A 21,337-nucleotide genomic window follows, 5' to 3' on the forward strand; every position below is an offset into this window, starting at 1 on the left:
TGGCCCATTGCTTCATCAGAAATGCACGGCGGTCACGCTCAGACCACCAAAAGATTGGAAGCGAACATGAGGAGAATCTGTTTTTCTTGGCTGAACACCCCGTTGACACTGTTATTTCATCAATTTTTAGCAGAATATGTATTCTGGCTACTCTTTGATTAGACAAGTTTTGCTTCACGTTACACGTGATACCTTCCCAGTTGGACATGCGTGCCCTGCGCAGCGGACTAATACTGCGGCACTCACCAGTATTGTGTAAGAAGGCGTCACCGTTCAGCCTTTGATCCGAATTCACCACTTGTCTACCGTGGCAGCCAGAAATTGATCATAAAATCACCCGCTGCTCATGCACGTCTCACGCTGATAGCCTTTGTGCTGTCCTTTGGAGATGGAAAGCTTTTTATGGCGCCGTTAGGCGTAAGCAAAGACTGTATCACAACATGCCAAACAACCAAGAATTTCGAATCCTTTATAAAAAATTGTGTTGCTATGCCTATTGACTATAGACTGCAACGTTAGCTAAAGACAAGACAAGGAGCCGCATCATCCCTCGTGTCATGGAGCTTTCTTTTTTAAGTGCAGGAAGCGATGACGGTATTTTGAAACGTTGATCACGGGTCATCTGTTAGCGTTTTTTGCGGAAGGATGGGAATTACGTGCGGAGCATACCTCACGTGTCACTGTACTGCATTAAATAAAGCTAAAATTGTCCACTGGCTTCCGCTTTTTACCGCCATTTATTTTGTTATTTTGTGCTGAAGAAGCGGTTCTTCCGACACTCGTGTGTTTCGCGGAAACTACGTGATCGCCCAGTAACGCTTGTCAACAAACACCGAACAATGGCGTTTACGCACATTGCCACCTTTGCTACCCCTGCAGATGTGCTTGTTGTCTGCTCTGTTCATTGTGGAATTGCGCAATAAAACACGCTACTTAAATATCCTCACTGCAAAAAGAAATGTACGACGTCGAGCGCATCATTCTTTAAATAAATTGAATCGATTTCTTTGGCTCTATCTGCCGTTTTGAAACGAGCCTTCCTTTCACCAGTTTGCGTACTCGTACGAACATGTTTGATGTCAAACCACAAATAGCACTCGGAGAACCCATGCTGCCGCGCGGACGCTTTGTTGCTTCCAAAGGTTTAGATGTTGTGTTCGACCTGGTGGTACTGTGCAGCGTTTCTCCGCCGCTGAGTAATTTGTTGCTTTGGTCTCGCGCTCTCGAAATGAGCCCCGCTTCCGTGGGTAATGCACACCTCAACGCCAGATACTTGCAAACTCATTAACGGTACTTCCACTCGTCGCATACCACGGAGCGGCGGTAACTTCTGCGGTTTGTTTCAGAACTCAAACAACGCTATTTTCTTTCTTTTTTTCTTTTTTCAGCGCATGGGGCGCCGTCTTTTAGCGGCACTGACGCCGCTACTGCTGGTGGCAATGACACTGTTGCTGCCGGTCACATCTCTCGCCTGGGGAGCGCTGGCTAGCCCCGTAGTACTGCCGACGAGCACAGCGAGCAGTCTCGGCTTCCTGTTGCCCTGCAACAAGTCCGAGTCGCAGGAGAATCTGACCGACGACCGGCCCGAGGTGGCCATCGCATTCCTGGGCACCTTCAACAACAGCCGCATGCTCGGAAAGATGGTCTCCGGTGCCGTGCCCCTGGCCGTATCGCACATCAATAGGGACGATAGGTGAGGAAGGATCGAGTGCGTTTATAAAGAAAAAAAGGAGCTACAAACAATACGCGCACGCTTTATGACAAGTGCGAAAACAAATCGCTAGTCCCTGGCGATCAGGTACAAGCACGTCTTTCAACGCAGCGATGATTTTGAATGATTAGCGCAGTATCGTGTTTCCTAGAAGTCAAGGAGACCGCCGACGATGGGACAGGCAAGTCTAACTGGGTGACATTTAGCAACATAAGTAGACTCGAATGCACAGCTTAATATATAATTAAAGAGTCAGTGACGTATTACTAGAGAATGTATCTCATTCACCTCATTGCCTCTTTGGAATGTTTTGTAGACGAAACCTTTCACGGGAGCCCACTCAGTGATGGCAGACATCTTATTTGTGAGCCGCAACAAAATGAACGCCCTATGTGCTTCAGCTCAGCGCACACCATACCCGAAGACATTTTTAATGAATCGGCGGTGCGCCCTCGGGCTATGCGGGCGTTACTGTCTGTCTGGATTGTGCTCATCAAATTTAACGGCACACAGCTAGGTAAGAGAGTCCCATGTAGTGCCACGCACGCCTGCCATTTAAGTGAGCGGCTGAACTCATGCTGCCGCAGCCTGCTTCCGGGCTATCGCGTCACCTTCCGGCCGGAGAACGTGGGCCAGGTGGGCACGTCGTCGGCCATCCGCAAGATGACGGCGCTGTGGCAGAGCGGCGTCGTGGCGTTCATAGGACCCGACGAGAACTGCTACGCCGAGGCGCTGGTCGCTGACGCCTGGAACCTGCCCATGATCACATACGTGAGTGCTACATGTGCCCCTCTCTCTCTCTCTCTCTCTCTCTCTCTCTCTCTCTCTCGATGTGTGTCTGTCACACGATGGCATAAACCCCATTCCGCACTTGCATAGGGTTTCCACACGCAGCAGATACTGCACACTAGACAGGTTTTCATTATCCCGGAAAGAGGGGGGGGGGGAAGAGAAGCTTCCCCTCCTCCTCTCTTTCTGTCTCTTTATATATATATACTGGTCTAGGAAAACAACTTTATTTTCGGACAACCGGCAACAAACGCGTTTTTGTACGTACACACATGCTGGAAACACCCGAGCGAAATGTACGGATATACACACGCATTTTCTTTTATTTAAGTGAACCTCTCATTCATTACCTTATTACATTAATACTAATCGGTTGGGTCGATTTCTATGCACCACATATACATTCATGAAGAACTACATGTTAAGCTACACCAGTGATTGAAATAGGCTGGGCAATAATGTGCAGACTGTGAAAGAGGTGGCATTTACAAAGCAACTAGCATTTTTCTTGGCACTGCCAGAGCTCTAGATATGTTGCAGCTGCAGTAGTAGTTAACGCAGTCACGATAAATGTTAAATGAAACACCAATCCTATACGCCAGATATTTTCAGGGTGGATTTCTCTAAAACGCTGCAAGGGGGGCACGAGATTGTTAGCGAATTAATGGGTATGATTTGCGTACTGGATAACTTTAATTTTCCATTACAGATTCCGAAATCGTTTCAAGCTTAATCGGTTAGCTTTAAATAATGACGTGCTTGATGACTGGAATAGTTCGCCCACGTAATGTCCACCTCGGCGAGCGTAAAACAAGCCGCATAATTCGCATAGATCTCCGTACGCAAGTTGGGCTGTTTTTATTCATGATAAACGTAAATGATTCAACAGTTACTTCGTGAGACGTGAGCGCTGTCAACTCAGAAGAGAAACGATAACGTTGAGACACGTTTAATTCACGCCTATTTTGCACATAATTGAAAATGACTCCGCCGTGGGAATTATTAAAGCCTGTAGGATAACTTTCCTAGATGTAAAAAAAGACAGCAGACTTGTGCGACCTTGCGCAATCACGGACCAATTTCCAACGAAGCTGTTCCTTACGAGCAGTCGCATTACAAATTATAGTTTCTGGTAATTAAGCCACATACTTCGAAACCTTTCCCACGGTAGACTTCCGCGTCAGCACTGTCCCCCGTAGTATATAATGCTTTCAAACACTCAAACGCTCAAACGTTCTTTTTACGCTCGTCGTCAGAGCTGTTCTATTATATTGCCGCCACGAGCTTCCTCAGCTCTTCTTAATATTGTTTAAGGAACTTTGTGAAAAGGCTGTTCTTTTCATGCAGCCCTCAATGAGAGCCTAATGCTCAGCAGCATCGAATCTTAACATTTCGTACCCTTTCACCGCAGTTCTTGTGTCAGTGTCCGCGACGTCTTCCTGTAGCCGTTCTAAATTTCTTTAGAAGCGAGGACGCGACCGATGACTGCTAATTGTTGCAGTGTTGTGTAGTCGACGCGAATAATACAAACCCAACAATCGTTCGAATGATATAGGAAGGCTAGCGCTGGCTCATATTATTGCATGGATAACAAAGCTGAGACAATCGCCGCACTTCTGTTCGCCTTAGTGCTCTAAAAGCTAAGGGTAACAAGCTTCTGAAGCTCCAATACGCACAATTTAGCCCTTCGCCATGCGCCCGCGCGGAGTTTTATGCTTTCCACCACAGGTTAAGCCTAGCGTGTTGGCTGAGTCCATCTATATATGCACGCGATCGGCCCGAGTGAGCTCGCGAACAAACAAGTCTGACGAGCGAAAATTCACGCTATACTCTTAGAAAGGTTTATAAAAGTGCTGAGCACCGATGTGGCGCGTTGTGAGCATAGGCCGTCAGCAAACAGCTGAGATATGGGTTTTTGGCCACTCATGCACTTTGAAAACTCCCTTACAATAAAAAATAACTCTGGAGTACTGCCGTAAAATGCGCTACAATACGTCGTTTTACTACCACCTCGAATAAACGTAGGTAAAGGATATCATAACCAGACTTTACGACGTACGCGGCTATTCACGTACGCAGCGACGTACGTGAATAGAAACAATTCATAGTGAGTTTAAAGCCATGTTTGTTTCCTACGCTACGAGGAAATGTGGTTTCACCGATTCGAGATGAGGCAGCATATTCTCAAAAACACGACGCTTGGCGCCATAACCGCTGGGCTCTCAGGAATAACTCTCCGGAATAGCCGCAAGAAGTTCGTGAAGGGAGTAAAAATATACTCCGACTATCCTCCTTAACAACCTTCACACGGTAAAAAAAAAAATACTCCCGTTTTTACTGCAAATACATGGTCAGCAGGGGAAGTAAATTTTTAACCCGACTGCTAAGTAGTATAAGAAACCCAGAAACGGGAATGCGATAACGCGATGAGTGGTTTGCTCGTATTTCGCGTTATTTTTGTTTAGAGTTTGCGTAATAGGGTGTCCGTCGCAGTTAATGTTACACTGTAAGAATGTTAACATTCTTCAGGGTGTTTTTATCGCACTGGTAACACACTTGCCGTCAGGGCCTTACAAAAATTTATAGGCGCCGACAACGTAGCTTTAACACGACGTGCGATGACAAAAGACGCAGTTGAAAACTATGTAATAATTCTGACACGCTAGGGCGCGCACAAATATCCGACAAAAGAACTTCACAGAAAGAGATATGAAACTCTCGTTGGAGATTTATGTTCGCCCAAGGCATATTTTGCAACTTGATATCCTGTCATCGCACGTCTAGCTAGAGCTTCATTGCCGTCCTCTATAAATTTCTGTAAAGCCCTAACGGTAGGGGCTTTACCGGTGCGACAAGCAAACGGCACTTAATTGTGTAAACATTTTTACAGTAAAGACAAGCTAACCGTAGCTTAGACAAAAAGTATGCGCCGTCCACAAAGGTGGCCCGCCGCACTAACCAACGCTTCTTTGATTTCGATATGTGACCACACAGACGTGTCGATTGGAACATATTGCTGGACTAAGGTGATTTGCCTTTCCCTGGCGCAAAGAAGTTGAAATGTTTATCAAACTCAGCGGTAACAGCCCATACAACGCCCCGTGTCGATGGTTCGATGTAAAGGTTTTTTTTTTCACAGTTAAAGTACCAATTGTAAAAGAAAATCATTGCTTGTGGCACTTGGCGACGTACTAATCAATGCGGAGACTCTTTTCTTTACTGATAGACTGGTACATGTTTTAGTTGCGAGGCTAAAGCACGTTTACCGTGTGTGTTCGCGGCCGGTGATCATCAACTGAAACTGCGCCGGGATGTAGGCACGGTAGGTTGTTCTTATATAGGCACCTTCCGGTGGGGCGCACAATTATATTACAATTATAATTACCGTACATGGGACTCTTCTCAAGAGAGTCCCGTGTTTTCATCCACGTTAGCTTAAGCTGGACAAGAGAAAAAATAAACCCCTTGTTAGCACCAGTTAAATAAGGTAAAACACACCCCTGAATCTAAATGTTTACTTATGTTGCGGCTTCTCCCTTTCGCGACTCGGCAGACGCGAAACCGTCGCACGTGGAAGCTGCGTCAATTTAGCGTCTGTTCCCAGCAACTAAAAGCACTGTCAAACGCTGGCGGACTACTTGGCGCCGTCACCCATGTGCAGCAGCGACGCGCCCATAGCTATCTCTTCGTTGCCCCCGAAAGTTGTCCGCGAGCTACCTTTCGCACCAGTCCCGAGCGGCTCCCAGTAGGACGCGCCAGCGCAACGTTGGAGTATCGAGCGTGACACACTGGACCCATAATCCCGCCTGGAACTGGACACTGGGTACCGGTTTTCGCAATAGGAATTGAAAGCGACGGAAAGGCTCCACGTTGTGGGCTCGAGCTACTCGGAATGTTCCAACGGTACGCGCTCGGGCGACACGTCGACACGGGGCCACACTCGATACGGACGCTTCTGCGCAGCACGAACGGTTGACCTGGCAGGTGTGCCAGCCGTGCGACAACGATAGCGCGATGGAGGCGGTATGTCGCGCGAGTCACACGCCCGTGGCGCACGCCATGAACCTAAGGAAAACCACTCGGCGTTTGTCAGCGGCAACTTCAAGAATGGCGCAGTTCTAGCACTCCTAGTTACGACAGACGAGCGCACACACCATGGTTGCGGTTTGAACGCAGCTGCGATTTGAATCCTGCTGCTCAGCGGCAACTCTAACGTGTTCGTCCTCAACGCTCGTGCTTGCTACGGAGGAGCGGAAGGTAGAGCGTTGTCCGAGCCAGGGCTGGTTAGGCGGAGTCTGACGATCAGTCCGCTTGACTTCATCGTTTTTTCAGCCAAACGTGCAGCGCGTCGCTTGCGGCTCCGGAGAGCGTTTAACGATCGGCGCGCGGGACGGGCACGCGCCTTCCATACCTCGACAGCACGGCGGCAACAGTTGCGATGGCGACTGCAGAGGCGACGGCAAGAACGCTTCGCGAGCGTCCGCATGATTCGCGTCGCGATAAAGAAACCAGGTAACCGAATGTGAACGCTGAATTTCGAGGACGATGTGAAACTATAAATACTTTAATCACGGTTGAAACTCCCGCTGAGGTGCGTGGAGAATATTGCGTCTAGAAGCCGAGAGACGCAGAGCAAGTGGAATGCGGAAGATGGAGGAAAACGAAATTGTGCCAGCCGTACAAAACTGACATTCCTGTCCTAGTCTTCCAATCTCCTGCCTGTACGCCTTCTCCCGTGTAATTTGTAACTCGCGCGCAGAAGCTTCAGACAAGCCCAAAAGCTTAATATGAACTAAACGTGAATAAAACGGTCACACGAAAGTGTTTATTATGGCGAGCACAGATGAAACGAATTTCGTTTTCCGAATCACTCGTGATTTCATATTGTCAATCGTTTTCTTTTTTTTTTATTCTTTGTTAGGGAGACAAACTCTGAAACGGAGCACATTTCTTTCTGTCGAAATATTTTAACAGAGCAAGGCATTCTGCGCAGTGCGCACCGCAAATGTCAGACAATTTTCACGTGCTTTATTAGAATTTCTATGAATATACAAATAATAAGACATGTATGTCAAAAATAGTACAATTCTTACGCTTTAGAACGAGAACGGAGACAAAAGCATTCACGTGGCCATCTACCCTCTAAGTTTTTCTACGTAAAAGTTCAGCCCGCCTTTCGACAGCCTCTACTCAATTTATGTGTATAATTAAAATAAATATTCAGCAAGAAGGTGTGATAACTGCGTGAACGTATTGCCTGATAAAGCCCAGCTCTGCAATACTCGCCTTCGGCTCTAAAGCATCTGCCCTTTCCGGACAACTGTTACTCGACCGACTGTCTTATTGGTGCTGGCACACAAATGCCTCGGGGCGGTTGTCCTTCACCGCAAGAACGGTGGGAGCCGGGTCGCGGCGCTCCAAGTTTGCGTTCGCCCGTCGTCCTTCATCCGTCAAGCCACCGCGGAGCACCTTGCCTGACACTCACTAATTGCGACAACGTCAAAGGACACTGGCTCACCACGAATTCTAATATCGACTGTGGAGGTACAGCTGAGGTCGTTGCCTTCGTACGGAGCGCAAGCGCTGCCGGTTCGGTGAAAGCAGCAGTCATAGGTGAAAGCTGCGTTAATGAGCTGGCCAGCTGTAGCTTGCCTTTAACGAAGTCTAGACATCTTCTTGCGATTTGGAAAACGGCCGCCGTGGCAAATGACGCCCCTAATGAAATCGGGCAGGACGAAGCCTGTGAAGAGGCTCGGCTTGTTCTCGCGCTTCCATCGCCTCCATCCTTCGAGAAAAGCTAATTGCCGATTCTCAATGTTTCCGTTTTGCTGCACTGCATATATATATATTTCGGAAAAGAACGCTTGAAGGAAAAAAAAAAGCACAACTTCGTTTAGCACGCACGCCGCACGCGCAGCAATTCGGGCTGCAAATTAAAGGCCAATATCCTCCTAATCGAGTGAACGCTTGTTGCTTATAGAAAACCAATTTGTGCCTCGAATCAGCCGGTCGGTTTCTGACAACTGGATGTCGACGAACTGATGGGACGGCTGAACATTCGAGGGACTTCTGCACAGTGCCTGAAGTCATAAGTCGGACGAAATGCGATAAAGGAGAGCCTCGACAGTGCGAAAGCTTCACGGAAAGTGCTAAGCTGCAAAATTATATAAGATACATCCGTGCTGAATTTTTTTTTAAATGCGAAAACCCAGCATGCACCTATGCGTGGGCGAAAATGCCGGATAGGAATAGTCACGCCCTCAAGTGCTAGCCTGCTTGAAGCAGACACAAGCTTTGTTGCAAAATGTTAACTCCGTTTGTCCGTTTCACGTGGCCAGCCTGAACCACCATCCGTGGTTTGCTTGTTGCAATTGTACATCCCTCACATCTGGGACAGAAGAACCTACTGTCCTACAACACCGTTATACAGGCTACACAAGGGCCGCAGTGAATTTAACGCGACAAGCTCATTCACTATGCAGCTGTAACATCTTGAACATCAAGTGATTGAGGTTTATGAGATAGGTAGGGCTGGAATAATGCTGATATACCGCCATATTCTCCAATGATACTCGACTCGAAGCACTCCCTCCACTTTACCGAGTTGAGCACAGCGCCGATGCTCAGCAGGATAATATGCTACGGTTTTCGAGAATTGCCCTGGGCTCATTGAAGTCTAGTGACCACTTCTGTCGAGGGGTGGCACTGCCATCTACTATCGAAGCATGGCCACAGAATGAAGGGATATTGGGAGAACTTCCGAATGACTTCAGAATCGGTAGGCGTCTGGACGATAACTTGTTTGTCCTTACTGTATTGAAATATCCGGAGTAGAAAGGAGACCGTTAGGTGTGGGTTTTTCGAGACATTACAGGAGCGTGTGACAACGTAGACCGCAGCATTCTGGGGGGATATTCTGGAAAGGGAAAGCTTAGGCGACGATCGCATGCAGCTTTTGAGAACGATTTATCTAGAAAATTCTGTTTGCGTTGAATGGCAAAAGATGAGGAGTGAGGCGAAATTCAAGAAGGGACTGAGGAAGGGTGCCCTTTATCCCCACTGCTGTTTATGATGCACATGGCAAGGATGGAAAGGGCGCTAAAGGGAAGTGATACCAGGTTTATTCTCGTTTACAAACAGGCGGGTGCAGTAGTAGAGCAGCAACTTCCGGGTTTGTTTTATGCAGACGATGTTCTGTTGCTAGCTAACACGCTAAGTGATATGCAACGTCTGGCCAATACCTGTGGACAGGAAAGCGATAAGTTAGGTGTGAAATTTAGTGTTAAGAAATCTTGTGTTATGGTATTTAGTGAGAACAGTGAACAGTGACAATACAGGGCCTGGAAACACCTCACGTAAAACAATATAAGGGTCCTGTTATATGGATAAAGGAAAATAATAGATCTATGGAAACACAGGAAAAATCAATAACAGTAAAGGGGAAAAGAAATGCGGCCACAATGAAACACAGAGCGCTATGGAGATACACTAGGTACAAGGTGCCCCGGGGTATATGGTAAGGTATAGTGGTTCCAGGACTTACATTTGGAAATGCCCTTGTTTGCTTTAAGTCAGGGGTACAGTTAGGACTCGATGGCAACAAAAGGTCAGTGGGACGCCTCCCATTGAACGCTCACGGGAAGACTACAAATTAAGCTGTGCAGGGTGATATTGGTTGGACAAGTTTTGAAGTAAGGGAAGCTCACAGTAAAATTGATTATGAAGAATTACTGAGGAATATGTAATAAAGTAAATGGGCTGGGAGAGTGTTCAGATGTTTGTACAGAAAAAAACATTTATTCTTAGTCAAGGAAAAGAACTAGGAAGCTCACTAGCAAGCATGTGACCTGTTTGGTGAGCAACATGGCAACAAAGAACGTCAAGCGCAAAATCATAGAGGCTGAGATAACCTCATGGGTGGTGGCACTGGAAAAGAAACCTGCTATGAGTAACCAGTTAAGAGGAAAAAGGAAAATCAAGAATGAAACAATTCGCGATAATTCATAGCGAAGCTCATTACTTTTAAAATCGAGATCATGGTGACTTAGAACACACACTTATTAAGCGAGATACAGCAAGGAAGAAGAAGCATGTGCTTGCTGTGGTAAAGCTAGGGAAACTATGAAGTATGTTGAAATAAATTTGATTTGATTTGATTTGATTTGATTTGATGTTTTATTAGAATGTCAAGATATCTGCCCAGTGGTCGCTTTAAGTACATCTGGCCTCCTTGAACCCTTTGCGTTTCGCGAGAGCAGGGGGAAAGTAAGCATGTCCGCAAGAGAGGTCAGTAAGAGGCGATTGAAAGGTTGCTTGAACTAGGGCAACCACAAACAACGGAGGAATACAAAAATAGAGTTCTGAATAGGTGTTCAGATAGTTCGGTGATGGGAATTCGTCGGGCTTTTCTTTCTTACGTTTTTCCTTTTTATAACATATATAGGACATTAGGCAATATAACAACAGCTTGATGGCGCAACCAACCGTCCCGTTCCAAAGAGGTCGCTCATAGCATCCATCCATCCATCCATCCATCCATCCATCCATCCATCCATCCATCCATCCATCCATCCATCAAAATAGAAGGTGACAGAAACAGAGACAGACAATAGCTGGATGCAAAGAATGGAAAGAAATAGTCCATGAAGATTTGCAAGAATGGGGAAAAATACATTACACAGGAAAATCTCTACTGTAACACAAAGGGCAGTGGCTTGCCATTCGAGACTCGAGCTAGCTGACATAAGGACAAAAGCGTGCTGGAGCAAATATTCGCAACAAGATGAAGCATGTAACCGCTGCAGAAAAAAATTCGGACGCCATTCAGCATTTCCTTGTCGAATATGTAGAGATTCACCCAGTGAGACCATTAGGTAAGCTACACCTTCCAGAAGCGATTGCATTTCAAGTGGATCGTAGCATCAGCCGGTCAGCTGCCCAGATAGGTAAGAGAGGTTTAGAGTATGGATGAAAAGAAAAGCAGGGGAAATACTGATACGACCGCATCTGTTAAAGGCATATGTAGTGGTACAAGGTATATAGAGAAGTTTTGAGCAAGAGAAGAAATATTGGGAAAATGTATACACAAATGCTAGAAAGTAAAGCATGCCTGAATAACTCAAGCAGGCTAAGGTGGCTATTTGTCACCATCCTGTTTCAAAGCGCATGCCAATAAATCATCATCATCCTTATCATCGAGTCGATGTGGAATGTTGAGTTATGGAACCTTCTAGAATAAGGAGAATACAGTTGACTTTCACCGTTAAGGAATGGTCCTTAGACAGCTGCTCGGGGTGCAGGTGAGACAATTAAATGGGTTGGACAAAAGCTCTTGAACTGTCGCTTTTATCAAAAGCGAGCCCTTACTGCCTTGATATTTGGTCATACTCTACTACAATAGGCGCGTACGATGCGATTCAATTAAAGCGTGCTTTTTAAAGTAGGGCACTTACATGGATGCACTGGGAAAGAACAATACCCTAAACTCCAGAATGCCGCAATCTAAGAAGCACCGTTCTTCCTGTCGATTCCATGTTTGAGGATATGCAAAATAATAATAATAATAATCACCGTTCGGCTCGCATGGGGTAGTTAAGCACAGATATTCTCAGCTCGGCGAGACTTCTGGCCTAACATCGTTCCGGTGGATGTCTGATTGCCTGGCCGAACGTATGGTACAAGTGCGAACTCTTGTTACATATTGCCCGTAACGATTTATTGATGTTGTGGATAATGTTTCGGACGTCTTAAGATCGATTTCCATCAGAAAACGTTATTACTTTTTTTTTCTTAACCTTAAGCATGATGTGCAAGACTTTCATGTAGCAGAGATTTGCTTGTCGTGTTCAGCTAGCGATGCTCAGAAGCAGTGACAAAATTTGGACACAAGTCAGTCTCGTGCCACAGGTTGCGCTTGTAGAAGTGCTAAGCAGGGCCCGTATTCACAAAAAGCTCCCATTCTCGCATTCCTCACTTGAGCAGTTTCCAGAATCCTGATACTAGATGGCACAGGACACTTACGAACGAAAGCTGTGTGAATTCAGCCCCTGAATTCACAACGAATTCACGGAGAGGTAAATTGACAAGACTGGACAGTCATCACTTCCTCGGAGAAATGTATAGCCTTGCGGTGTAAACTTTCGAGGTAAAATATTGTTGCGGGAAGAAAGCAGGCCCACGAGTGTAAAATAACTTATATTTACAAATGATGGATATGGCGTTCAGGCAACCGCCAGACTTCGTCTTTCTCTAGTCCAATTCAACGTCTTCCTTCACTTCACCGTAACATCACCCTCCCGGTGGGGGAGCTCCGTCCCGGTGCAAGTTAAACAGCCTCACTTATTGGGGGGACATAGGGCTTGAGCCTGGTGACGTGAACAACATCACTGGTTAAGTTGGGAGGCACGGAAGGCTGACCGAGTGGGGCGATCTCGTAGGTCACGTCGGACAGTTGGCGTAAGATCTGGTACGGACCAGAAAAACGGGACAGTAATTTTTCCGACAAGCCGACACGACGTGAAGGCGTCCAGAGAAGGACAAGGGAACCAGGTGAAAAATGGTGGTCTCGGTGCCGAAGGTCGTAGCGTCGCTTTTGAGAAGCTTGCGAGACTGTGAGGCGATGACGGGCGACATCTCGGGCCTGGGCGGCTAAGTCAATAGCATCGCGAGCGTAAGCAGTGCTGGGTGACTGTACTGCGGAAGGTAGCAACGTGTCAAAAGGCAAGGTGGGGTCGCGGCCGTACAAAAGGAAAAATGGTGAAAATCCGGCAGTGTCGTGACGGGACGAGTTGTATGCGAAAGTGACGTATGGTAAAGCGACGTCCCAGTCGCGGTGATCGTTGGAAACGTACATGGCGAGCATTTCAGTGAGTGTGCGGTTGAGTCGCTTGGTGAGGCCGTTCGTTTGAGGGTGGTACGCGGTAGCAATCCGATGTTCTGTAGAACAGGAGCGGAGCAGATCATCAACGACCTTCGATAGAAAGTAGCGGCCGCGATCCGTCAGCAACTGGCGAGGGGCGCCGTGGTGCAGGATGACGTCTTTTAGTAAGAAGTCGGCGACATCTGTAGCGCAGCTGGTTGGCAGGGCTCGTGCGATGGCATATCTAGTGGCATAATCGGTTGCTACAGCAATCCATTTGTTTCCTTTGATGGAAATTGGAAACGGACCAAGGAGGTCGAGGCCCACACGGAAGAAGGGCTCTGTAGGTATATCAATGGGTTGAAGCAAACCAGCGGGAGGCATAGCAGGCGTCTTCCGGCGCTGACACAGGTCGCAAGAAGCGACATAACGGCGCACAGAGCGATAAATGCCAGGCCAGAAGAAGCGGCGCCGCAGGTGGTCGTAAGTACGAGTGACGCCCAGATGTCCAGCAGTAGGAGCGTCATGAAGTTGCTGGAGCACGGTGAGTCGAAGGTGCTTGGGGACGACTAGGAGGAGCTCCGGGCCGTCAGGACGAACGCTACGACGGTATAAAGTTCCATCGCGCAAGGTGAACATCCGAAGGGACGGGTCATTGGGCGAGGAGCTTAGGCGTTCCATAAGTGTTCGAAGAACAGGATCCTTGCGCTGCTCGTCGCCAATGTGGAGGAAGCCGGAGAGGTACAGAATACTGATGTCCGAGTCTGCATCGGTATCGTCCGGTTGATCCACGGGATTGCGGGACAGGCAGTCAGCGTCTTTATGTAGGCGTCCTGACTTATATATAATAGAAAATGTATATTCTTGTAGGCGCAATGCCCAACGTGCAAGTCGTCCAGTTGGGTCCTTCAAAGAGGAGAGCCAGCAGAGGGCGTGATGGTCGGTGACAACGCAGAAGCTCCGACCGAAAAGGTACGGGCGAAATTTCGCGACCGCCCATACGAGCGCGAGACATTCTCTCTCAGTAATGGAGTAATTTCGCTCGGGCGTGGAAAGGCGGCGGCTAGCGTAAGCGATGACACGGTCTTGGCCCTGTTGACGCTGAGCGAGGACAGCGCCGATGCCATGACCACTCGCGTCAGTTCGTACTTCAGTGGGCGCAGAAGGGTCAAAGTGGGAGAGAATCGGGGAAGTGGTAAGCCGCTCAATCAGGGTAGAGAAGGCTTTCTCCTGTAGCGGTTCCCAAGAGAAAGAGGCGGCTTTCTTAAGAAGGTCAGTGAGAGGGTGAGCGATGTCCGCAAAATTTTTCACAAATCGCCGAAAATAAGAGCATAAGACCAGAAAACTACGGACATCGTTCGTTGAACAAGGTACAGGAAAATTTCGCACGGCGTGAACTTTCTGTGGATCAGGTTGGATTCCGGCGGCGTTGACGAGATGACCAAGCATGTTAATTTCACGGCGACCGAAATGGCACTTGGAGGAGTTTAGCTGAAGGCCAGCCCTGCGAAACACGGAGAGTATGGTTGCGAGGCGCCGCAGGTGGCTCTCAAAGTTCGGCGAAAACACAATCACATCGTCGAGGTAACACAGGCATGTAGACCACTTCAAGCCGCGCAAGAGAGAGTCCATCATGCGCTCGAATGTAGCTGGCGCATTGCATAATCCAAAGGGCATGACTTTAAATTGGTACAGACCGTCCGGTGTGACAAAGGCGGTTTTCTCGCGGTCCATCTCATCGACGCTAATCTGCCAATAGCCGGAGCGGAGGTCAATTGATGAAAAGTATTGGGATCCGTGAAGGCAGTCAAGAGCGTCATCAATGCGAGGCAAGGGATAAACATCCTTCTTTGTTATCCGGTTGAGGTGACGGTAGTCAACGCAGAAGCGCCACGAGTTATCTTTTTTCTTTACTAAGACAACCGGTGATGCCCACGGGCTACTGGAGGGTTCAATGATGTCCTTGTCCATCATCCTGTCTACTTCTTTCTGTATGATGGCCCTTTCTGTTGCCGAGACACGATATGGCCGCCTATGAATGGGGCTGGCGTCACCGGTGTTGATGCGATGCGTGACAACAGATGTCTGGCCAAGTGGACGGTCGTCCAAATCAAAGATGTCCCGATAAGATGACAGGAGATGACGAAGAGCTGTTGTTTGCTCGGAAGGAAGGTCGGGGGCGATCATCTTAGAAACATCGTCCGCAGGCGTCGAGTACGAAGGAGTGGATGACAAAGGTCCGTTCGTACTGAGGAAGGATTCAGAGGTCAAAAAAGAAATCTGAAATTCTTCCAAAGGAGTGATATGCGCTATGGCGATACCGTGTGGCAAAACATGTGACGAGAACCCAAAATTGAGGATGGGCACGCGAGCGCAGTTTTCGCGGATCCGAATTAAGGTGCTCGGTAGGGCAATATTACGCGACAAAACCACGTCAGTAAGCGGCGACAGGACGTACTCGCCATCAGGTACGGGAGGACAGGGCGTCAGCAGGACATTTGTAGCAGCCTGTGGAGACAGCCTTGCAAATTCAGCAGCACATAAGCGGTGTGGAGCACAAGTGGTTGCGTCGGCAGGAAGCGGCAGGTCCAACTGTACAACACCTGCGGAGCAGTCAATTTGGGCAGAGTGTTTCGAAAGGAAGTCGAGGCCGAGAATTAGGTCGTGTGGGCAGTGTTCAAGGACGATAAATAGAACAACGGTATAATGGCCCCCAATGGTCACACGTGCTGTGCACATTCCAAGGACAGGTGACGTACTCCCATCGGCGACTCGCACGGTGCACGGTACGGCGGGGGTCAGAACCTTTTTGAGTCGGCGGCGGAGAGCAGCGCTCATAACTGAAAGCTGCGCTCCTGTATCAACGAGAGATCTAACAGGAACGCCATCGACTTCAATGTCCAGCAGGTTTCCACATGTAGGCAGGGTCAATAGAGGATTTGTGGGCCGGGTCGGAGTTGCAGCTTCACCTCCGGGAGCTGCACCGCCTAGTTTCCCGAAGCGAAGCGACCGGTTGCAGAAGGGGACGAAGAGCGGTGAACGAGAGGCGAACGGGACCTACGACCTTGCGGAGACGGGGATCGGCTGGATCTTGGTGGAGCACTGTCGGCGTTGATGTTCCTAGTCGGCGTATAGGGCGAGAAAGTGCGATTGTCGGGTACTTGGCTGTAGTGACTCGGAGACGACCACCGAGGAGGCGACGACCAGTGGTTGCGGCAATGACGGGCGATGTGTCCAATACCGGAACAATTAAAACAGATGGGTTTATCATCCGCTGTGCGCCATTCAGCTGGGTTGCGACGGAGTGGTGGAAAGCTTTGCGTCCGGGAGCGAGCGGTCGGAGAAATTTGGTAGGTGTTGGTATGGCGGACTGAGCAGAGAGATGGAATGCCCAAACTTGCTATTTCCTCCCGAACGACCGCTTGTATAAGGGAGATAGCGGGTACGCTTTCCCGACAGTCTGAACGAATGGGAGCCGGGGCCATGGCCTCAAGCTCACGGCGAACGATGCGCGTTATTTCTTCCGGTCCTGCGGGCTGAACGAACCGCGGCGGGTCTTCGCAAGAAGATGTCGCGGCGGTATTGGGCAACCGGTCGAAAGTTTGAGTGACGGGGCGGCCCTTCGCTTGTTCGAAGCGCCGGCACTCCTTAATAATTGCATCCACAGTGGCACAATCCTTACACATCAAGAGATTGAAGGCATCGTCTGCAATACCTTTCAATATATGGCCAATCTTCTCTGCCTCGGTCATGTTGTCATCAGCCTTGCGACAGAGGGCCAGCACATCCTGTATGTACACGACATAGGATTCTGTGGACGTCTGAGCGCGGCACGCAAGTTCTTTTTTAGCTGCCAGCTGACGACCGACAGGTCTGCCGAACAGGTCTCGCATTTTTTCTTTGCAAACATCCCAGCTCGTTAGGTCAGCTTCATGTGTGTCATACCATTGCTTCGCAGTTCCCTTCAGATAAAATATTACGTTTGCAAGCATCATTGTAGGATCCCACCTGTTGTTGTCGCACACTCGCTCGTACATCGTAAGCCAGTCCTCGACGTCGACGTTGTCCGTGCCACAAAATGTTCCCGGGTCCCGTGGGTGAGTGAGGATGACCGTGGGCACGGGCTGCCGAGGCGTTGTCGCTTGTGTCGGTTGATTTGCCATTGTGGCAGCAGGTAGATGACGTCCGCTGCGAAGTTCCGTGGTAGTACCCCGCACCTTCCACCAAAATGTTGCGGGAAGAAAGCAGGCCCACGAGTGTAAAATAACTTATATTTACAAATGATGGATATGGCGTTCAGGCAACCGCCAGACTTCGTCTTTCTCTAGTCCAATTCAACGTCTTCCTTCACTTCACCGTAACAATATTAATGGTATAAGGTGAGCATAATGCGTTATTGGCATTTGTGGGCAGTGCTCTGCCGTGCGCATTTATTACCTATGATTTGCGCCGAATTGTTTAAGAAGATCTTCGCATTTTGCCACGTGAGCTTTTTCCCCAGCGTAGAGCAGCGGACTGAATCAATTACTAGTTGCCCTCGTGATATTTCCACCTCCTTCTCTCCGTATTTATGTGGCCTAAATTATCTGTGACCATCTCTGAGAGTGGATAGAGATAGGCAGAAAGGAATAGAATAATGGCAAGGAGGCTTAGAAGTTCGATTGCACGACATTTTGATGAGATAAAACTGACCATAAACACTCACTGGAGCGGTCTGTTGTGGGTGTCTTTCTTCTGTGAGTCCGGTCAAAATGTTGTGCCTTTCGACATATAGTATGCTGCGCCAGCCCGCGCAGTGTTCAACCATAGGGAGGCTTAGCGTCCTTGAACCTAACGGCGGTAAGGTATATATGACTGACTAATGACATGACCAGAAATAAAAAGACATATTTCCTTTTTCATTAGCTATTGTTGCAGTGGCGTTCCGATGGTCTAAACCACCTGCAAGAAAAATTTTCTGTCGAGGCGCCTGCTCCCAAAGTCCCCCCCCCCCCCCCCCCCCTCCGCCCAAATCGTTGCATCAGTGCACAAATCTGCAAAGAAAGTCAGAAGCCGGTCCGTTTGAGCTGCTTCCTTGGCGTCGTCTTACTACGACATCCCTGCTTGCTATTGTACTCTTTGGTGGTGAAGCAGCGCACAGACAAGGACAAAGCGAAGATATACAAGAATACACGACACTCGCTGTTACTATACTGACAAGGATAAGGCGTACGGCCTCAGGCACTGCGTCCGCAAACCGAGAGCTGGAATTTTCGCAGGACTGCTGCGAAATGTGTCCGCCACGTTACCTGCATTATTTATGGAAGAATAGAAAAACCGACGCATGAGACTAGCATACATGAATGCCCCCTTTTCAGTAAATAAACCTTAGTAAGCATAGGCACAAGTATTAAAACTCTGGTACGCTTTCGAACGCCGCCTTCTTCTTTTTTACATTTTAAACCCTAAATTCTGAAATTACGTGGAAAAATGCCACGTAATTATCAGACGTTGGCACTTGTGTGTTCTACATTTCAACGATAACTAAATAAATTACACGTCAATATAGTTTTTATGGAGATCGAGGTTCAATGTCGTGGAACGTATCGCCTTTCAGTTTATTTCCTTTAATTTTCCACGCAAGCGCGTCAGATGGAGCATGGAAGCCTTGTATAGATGCAGACAGAAAATAACGACTGACAATCGCAGGCGCTCATTTTCGGCTCATTCGAGTAGAGGTTATCATTAAGATTGCCGCAATGCTGGACGACTCAGTAATTGCATATCTACATAATTATACATTTGAAAATGCCGGTTCGGAGTCAGTTTGACGGTCAGCTAGCTGACGCTGTACATGCAGGTTTAACTGCCATCAAGTCAAGAGTCTACTTTATGGAGTTGCTTGAAACGCCATTGAATTCACCAAGCTCACTTACCTGCACGAACCCACCCTTACTCCAAGGCTGCCTTTTTATCGAGGAAAGAAATATAAATTATCCACCAAGAGAATTTTCTTTGTCAATGTCTGTTATATCACATTATTATACCGTTAAAGCTCGATCTAACGGAATCCGATTTTACGAAGTTCCCGATCTAACGAAGAATTTTCCATTCCCTGGCAGGTACTCATTAGGGGTGAATGTTTTCATCAACCCTAACTGTCCAAAGAAACTTGGCGGAACTCGACTGAACAAAGTTTTTTTCTGAAATAAATGACTGAAAAAAGCGCTGATTGGTTTATAATTTCTCCACAGAGGGGTTCTACACCGAGCTCTAGAGCTAACGCGTTAAAACATCTAGGCTCCCTAGTCGCGGCCCCAGTTTCCTTTGACGAGGCTGCTCGCCTCGCTTATTAACCGAACAGCCAACTCAACACAGCCTCGGCAGAGGCGGCGGTGGTTGCTTTCGTTATTTCACGGCTCATGCGACGGATGGCCTACAGATCAGTGACTAATACAATCCCGCGGCAGCTTTTGCGTGTCGTCGCGTTACAATTTTAGATTTCGAAGGACCGAAAAATTTCTTTCCCGATTTTACGTGCTTCCCGGTTTCACGAAACAATTCGAGCGTGGTCATCACTACATAAAATCTTGTTTCGACTGTATTAAAAATTTCTCCAAACATGGTCAAGCGCGGTGGTCATCAAGAAAAGAAGTGGAGCCATTTCAGAGCCACGCCATAGTTTTTCCTCATTTATTATCTACGTCCCTAACTTGTTCACTGGAACAATTACGACTAATGGAATTAAGGCACTTCGGCACTTCGGGCCCAAGCCGCTGAATTTAATCATTTCTTTTTGCTACAAACTCTAGTTGGTTGGGTGATACTTTCTGCAGTTTATTCGTTTTCCGCTTATAACGGTCCATCACTCTCTCTCTTTCTGTAATCGTTTTATGTTTTCTGACCTGATAACAGGAAGTTGAGTTGCGTGTTTAGGTTGTTTTTAGTAAATACACCGAAAGCGCCATGCGGAATCAATATATTGCTTTGCATTGATCTTTCTGCCGTGGCTTTTTCCATTGTTGCTATTCGTGACATACATTAGTTGCTGATAATAGGCGCCTAACAGAAAACTTTCGCACGCACTATGCAGTGGGGCTACTTCAAGCGAAGCAGTTTTAAGGGGGGAGGGGGGGGGGCGGAGGGATTGCAGCTCGGGAGCTCCCATCTTAATGCGCGAGAACTCGCCGCGGTAACGCAGCGGCTATGGCGGTGCGGTGCAGGGGTCCAAGTCACGCGTTCAATCTCAGCCACGGCGGCCGCATTTCCGTGGAGGTGTACCGAAAAAATGCGAAATCTGTGGGATCGTTCCCCACCTGCGGCAAGTTGTTTTTTCATCCCCTTTAATTTTCCATTAATTTATCGTTGTTTATTTCATTAAGCACAAGTAACTTCCCCTATGTTGTCCTTCGTGTCAGTGTTTGTTGGCTTCTTGTGATATAACTAATAAAAATCGGGACCCTCAGTTAATCCCATTTCTTCTCGTTGATATGCTTCGATATACTTTACCGCACTAGACAAAATGTGTATTATGCCTAATAACAATGCTAGAAGCTCGACAAGAGACTAAGCGTTTATGAAGGGCACCAAGGTGAGATACCTCCATATATTATGTCGAAAATACGGTGATGGCCTTGGAGAACAAAGTTCGTGCCATACAATACACTTGCTTTCGTTGTGCGGCGGTTTGTAGGCTTCCCGTGTTTCGCGTGGCCTCTGCAATAGATAGGAGTCGATTCGGCGTAAAACCTCAACTTCTTTTGTCACCGGTACTCGACCGACCTTTCGAAGCACTACCTCCTAGCCCTAGCGGCCGAGGCATTGTGCCATTGCCAAAATTGACTGTTGGCCGGTGTGAACGGCAAGCTTTCCACAAGCCGTCGTGGAAAGCTTCGGATGTGTTCGTATGAGTTGCGGACCAGCGATCCATTCTGAGATCATTCATACGTGTTTTTGACAACCATCGATGTCAGCAACTACTGCAATTACGCATAGAAGTT

General features: G+C 47.9%; 1 protein-coding gene across 1 annotated transcript in view; it reads left to right on the forward strand.

Moving 5' to 3' along the window:
- Positions 1–21,337, forward strand: part of LOC135912824 (guanylate cyclase 32E-like) — a 265,613-nt gene that overhangs the window by 93,329 nt on the left and 150,947 nt on the right. The window contains exons 3-4 of the mRNA XM_065445365.1: positions 1,389–1,693; positions 2,299–2,482. Of these exons, the coding sequence (XP_065301437.1) occupies positions 1,389–1,693; positions 2,299–2,482 (489 nt within the window). The remainder of the gene's footprint in view (positions 1–1,388; positions 1,694–2,298; positions 2,483–21,337) is intronic.

Source organism: Dermacentor albipictus, chromosome 8 (assembly GCF_038994185.2).
Source record: "Dermacentor albipictus isolate Rhodes 1998 colony chromosome 8, USDA_Dalb.pri_finalv2, whole genome shotgun sequence".
Lineage (NCBI taxonomy): Eukaryota > Metazoa > Arthropoda > Arachnida > Ixodida > Ixodidae > Dermacentor > Dermacentor albipictus.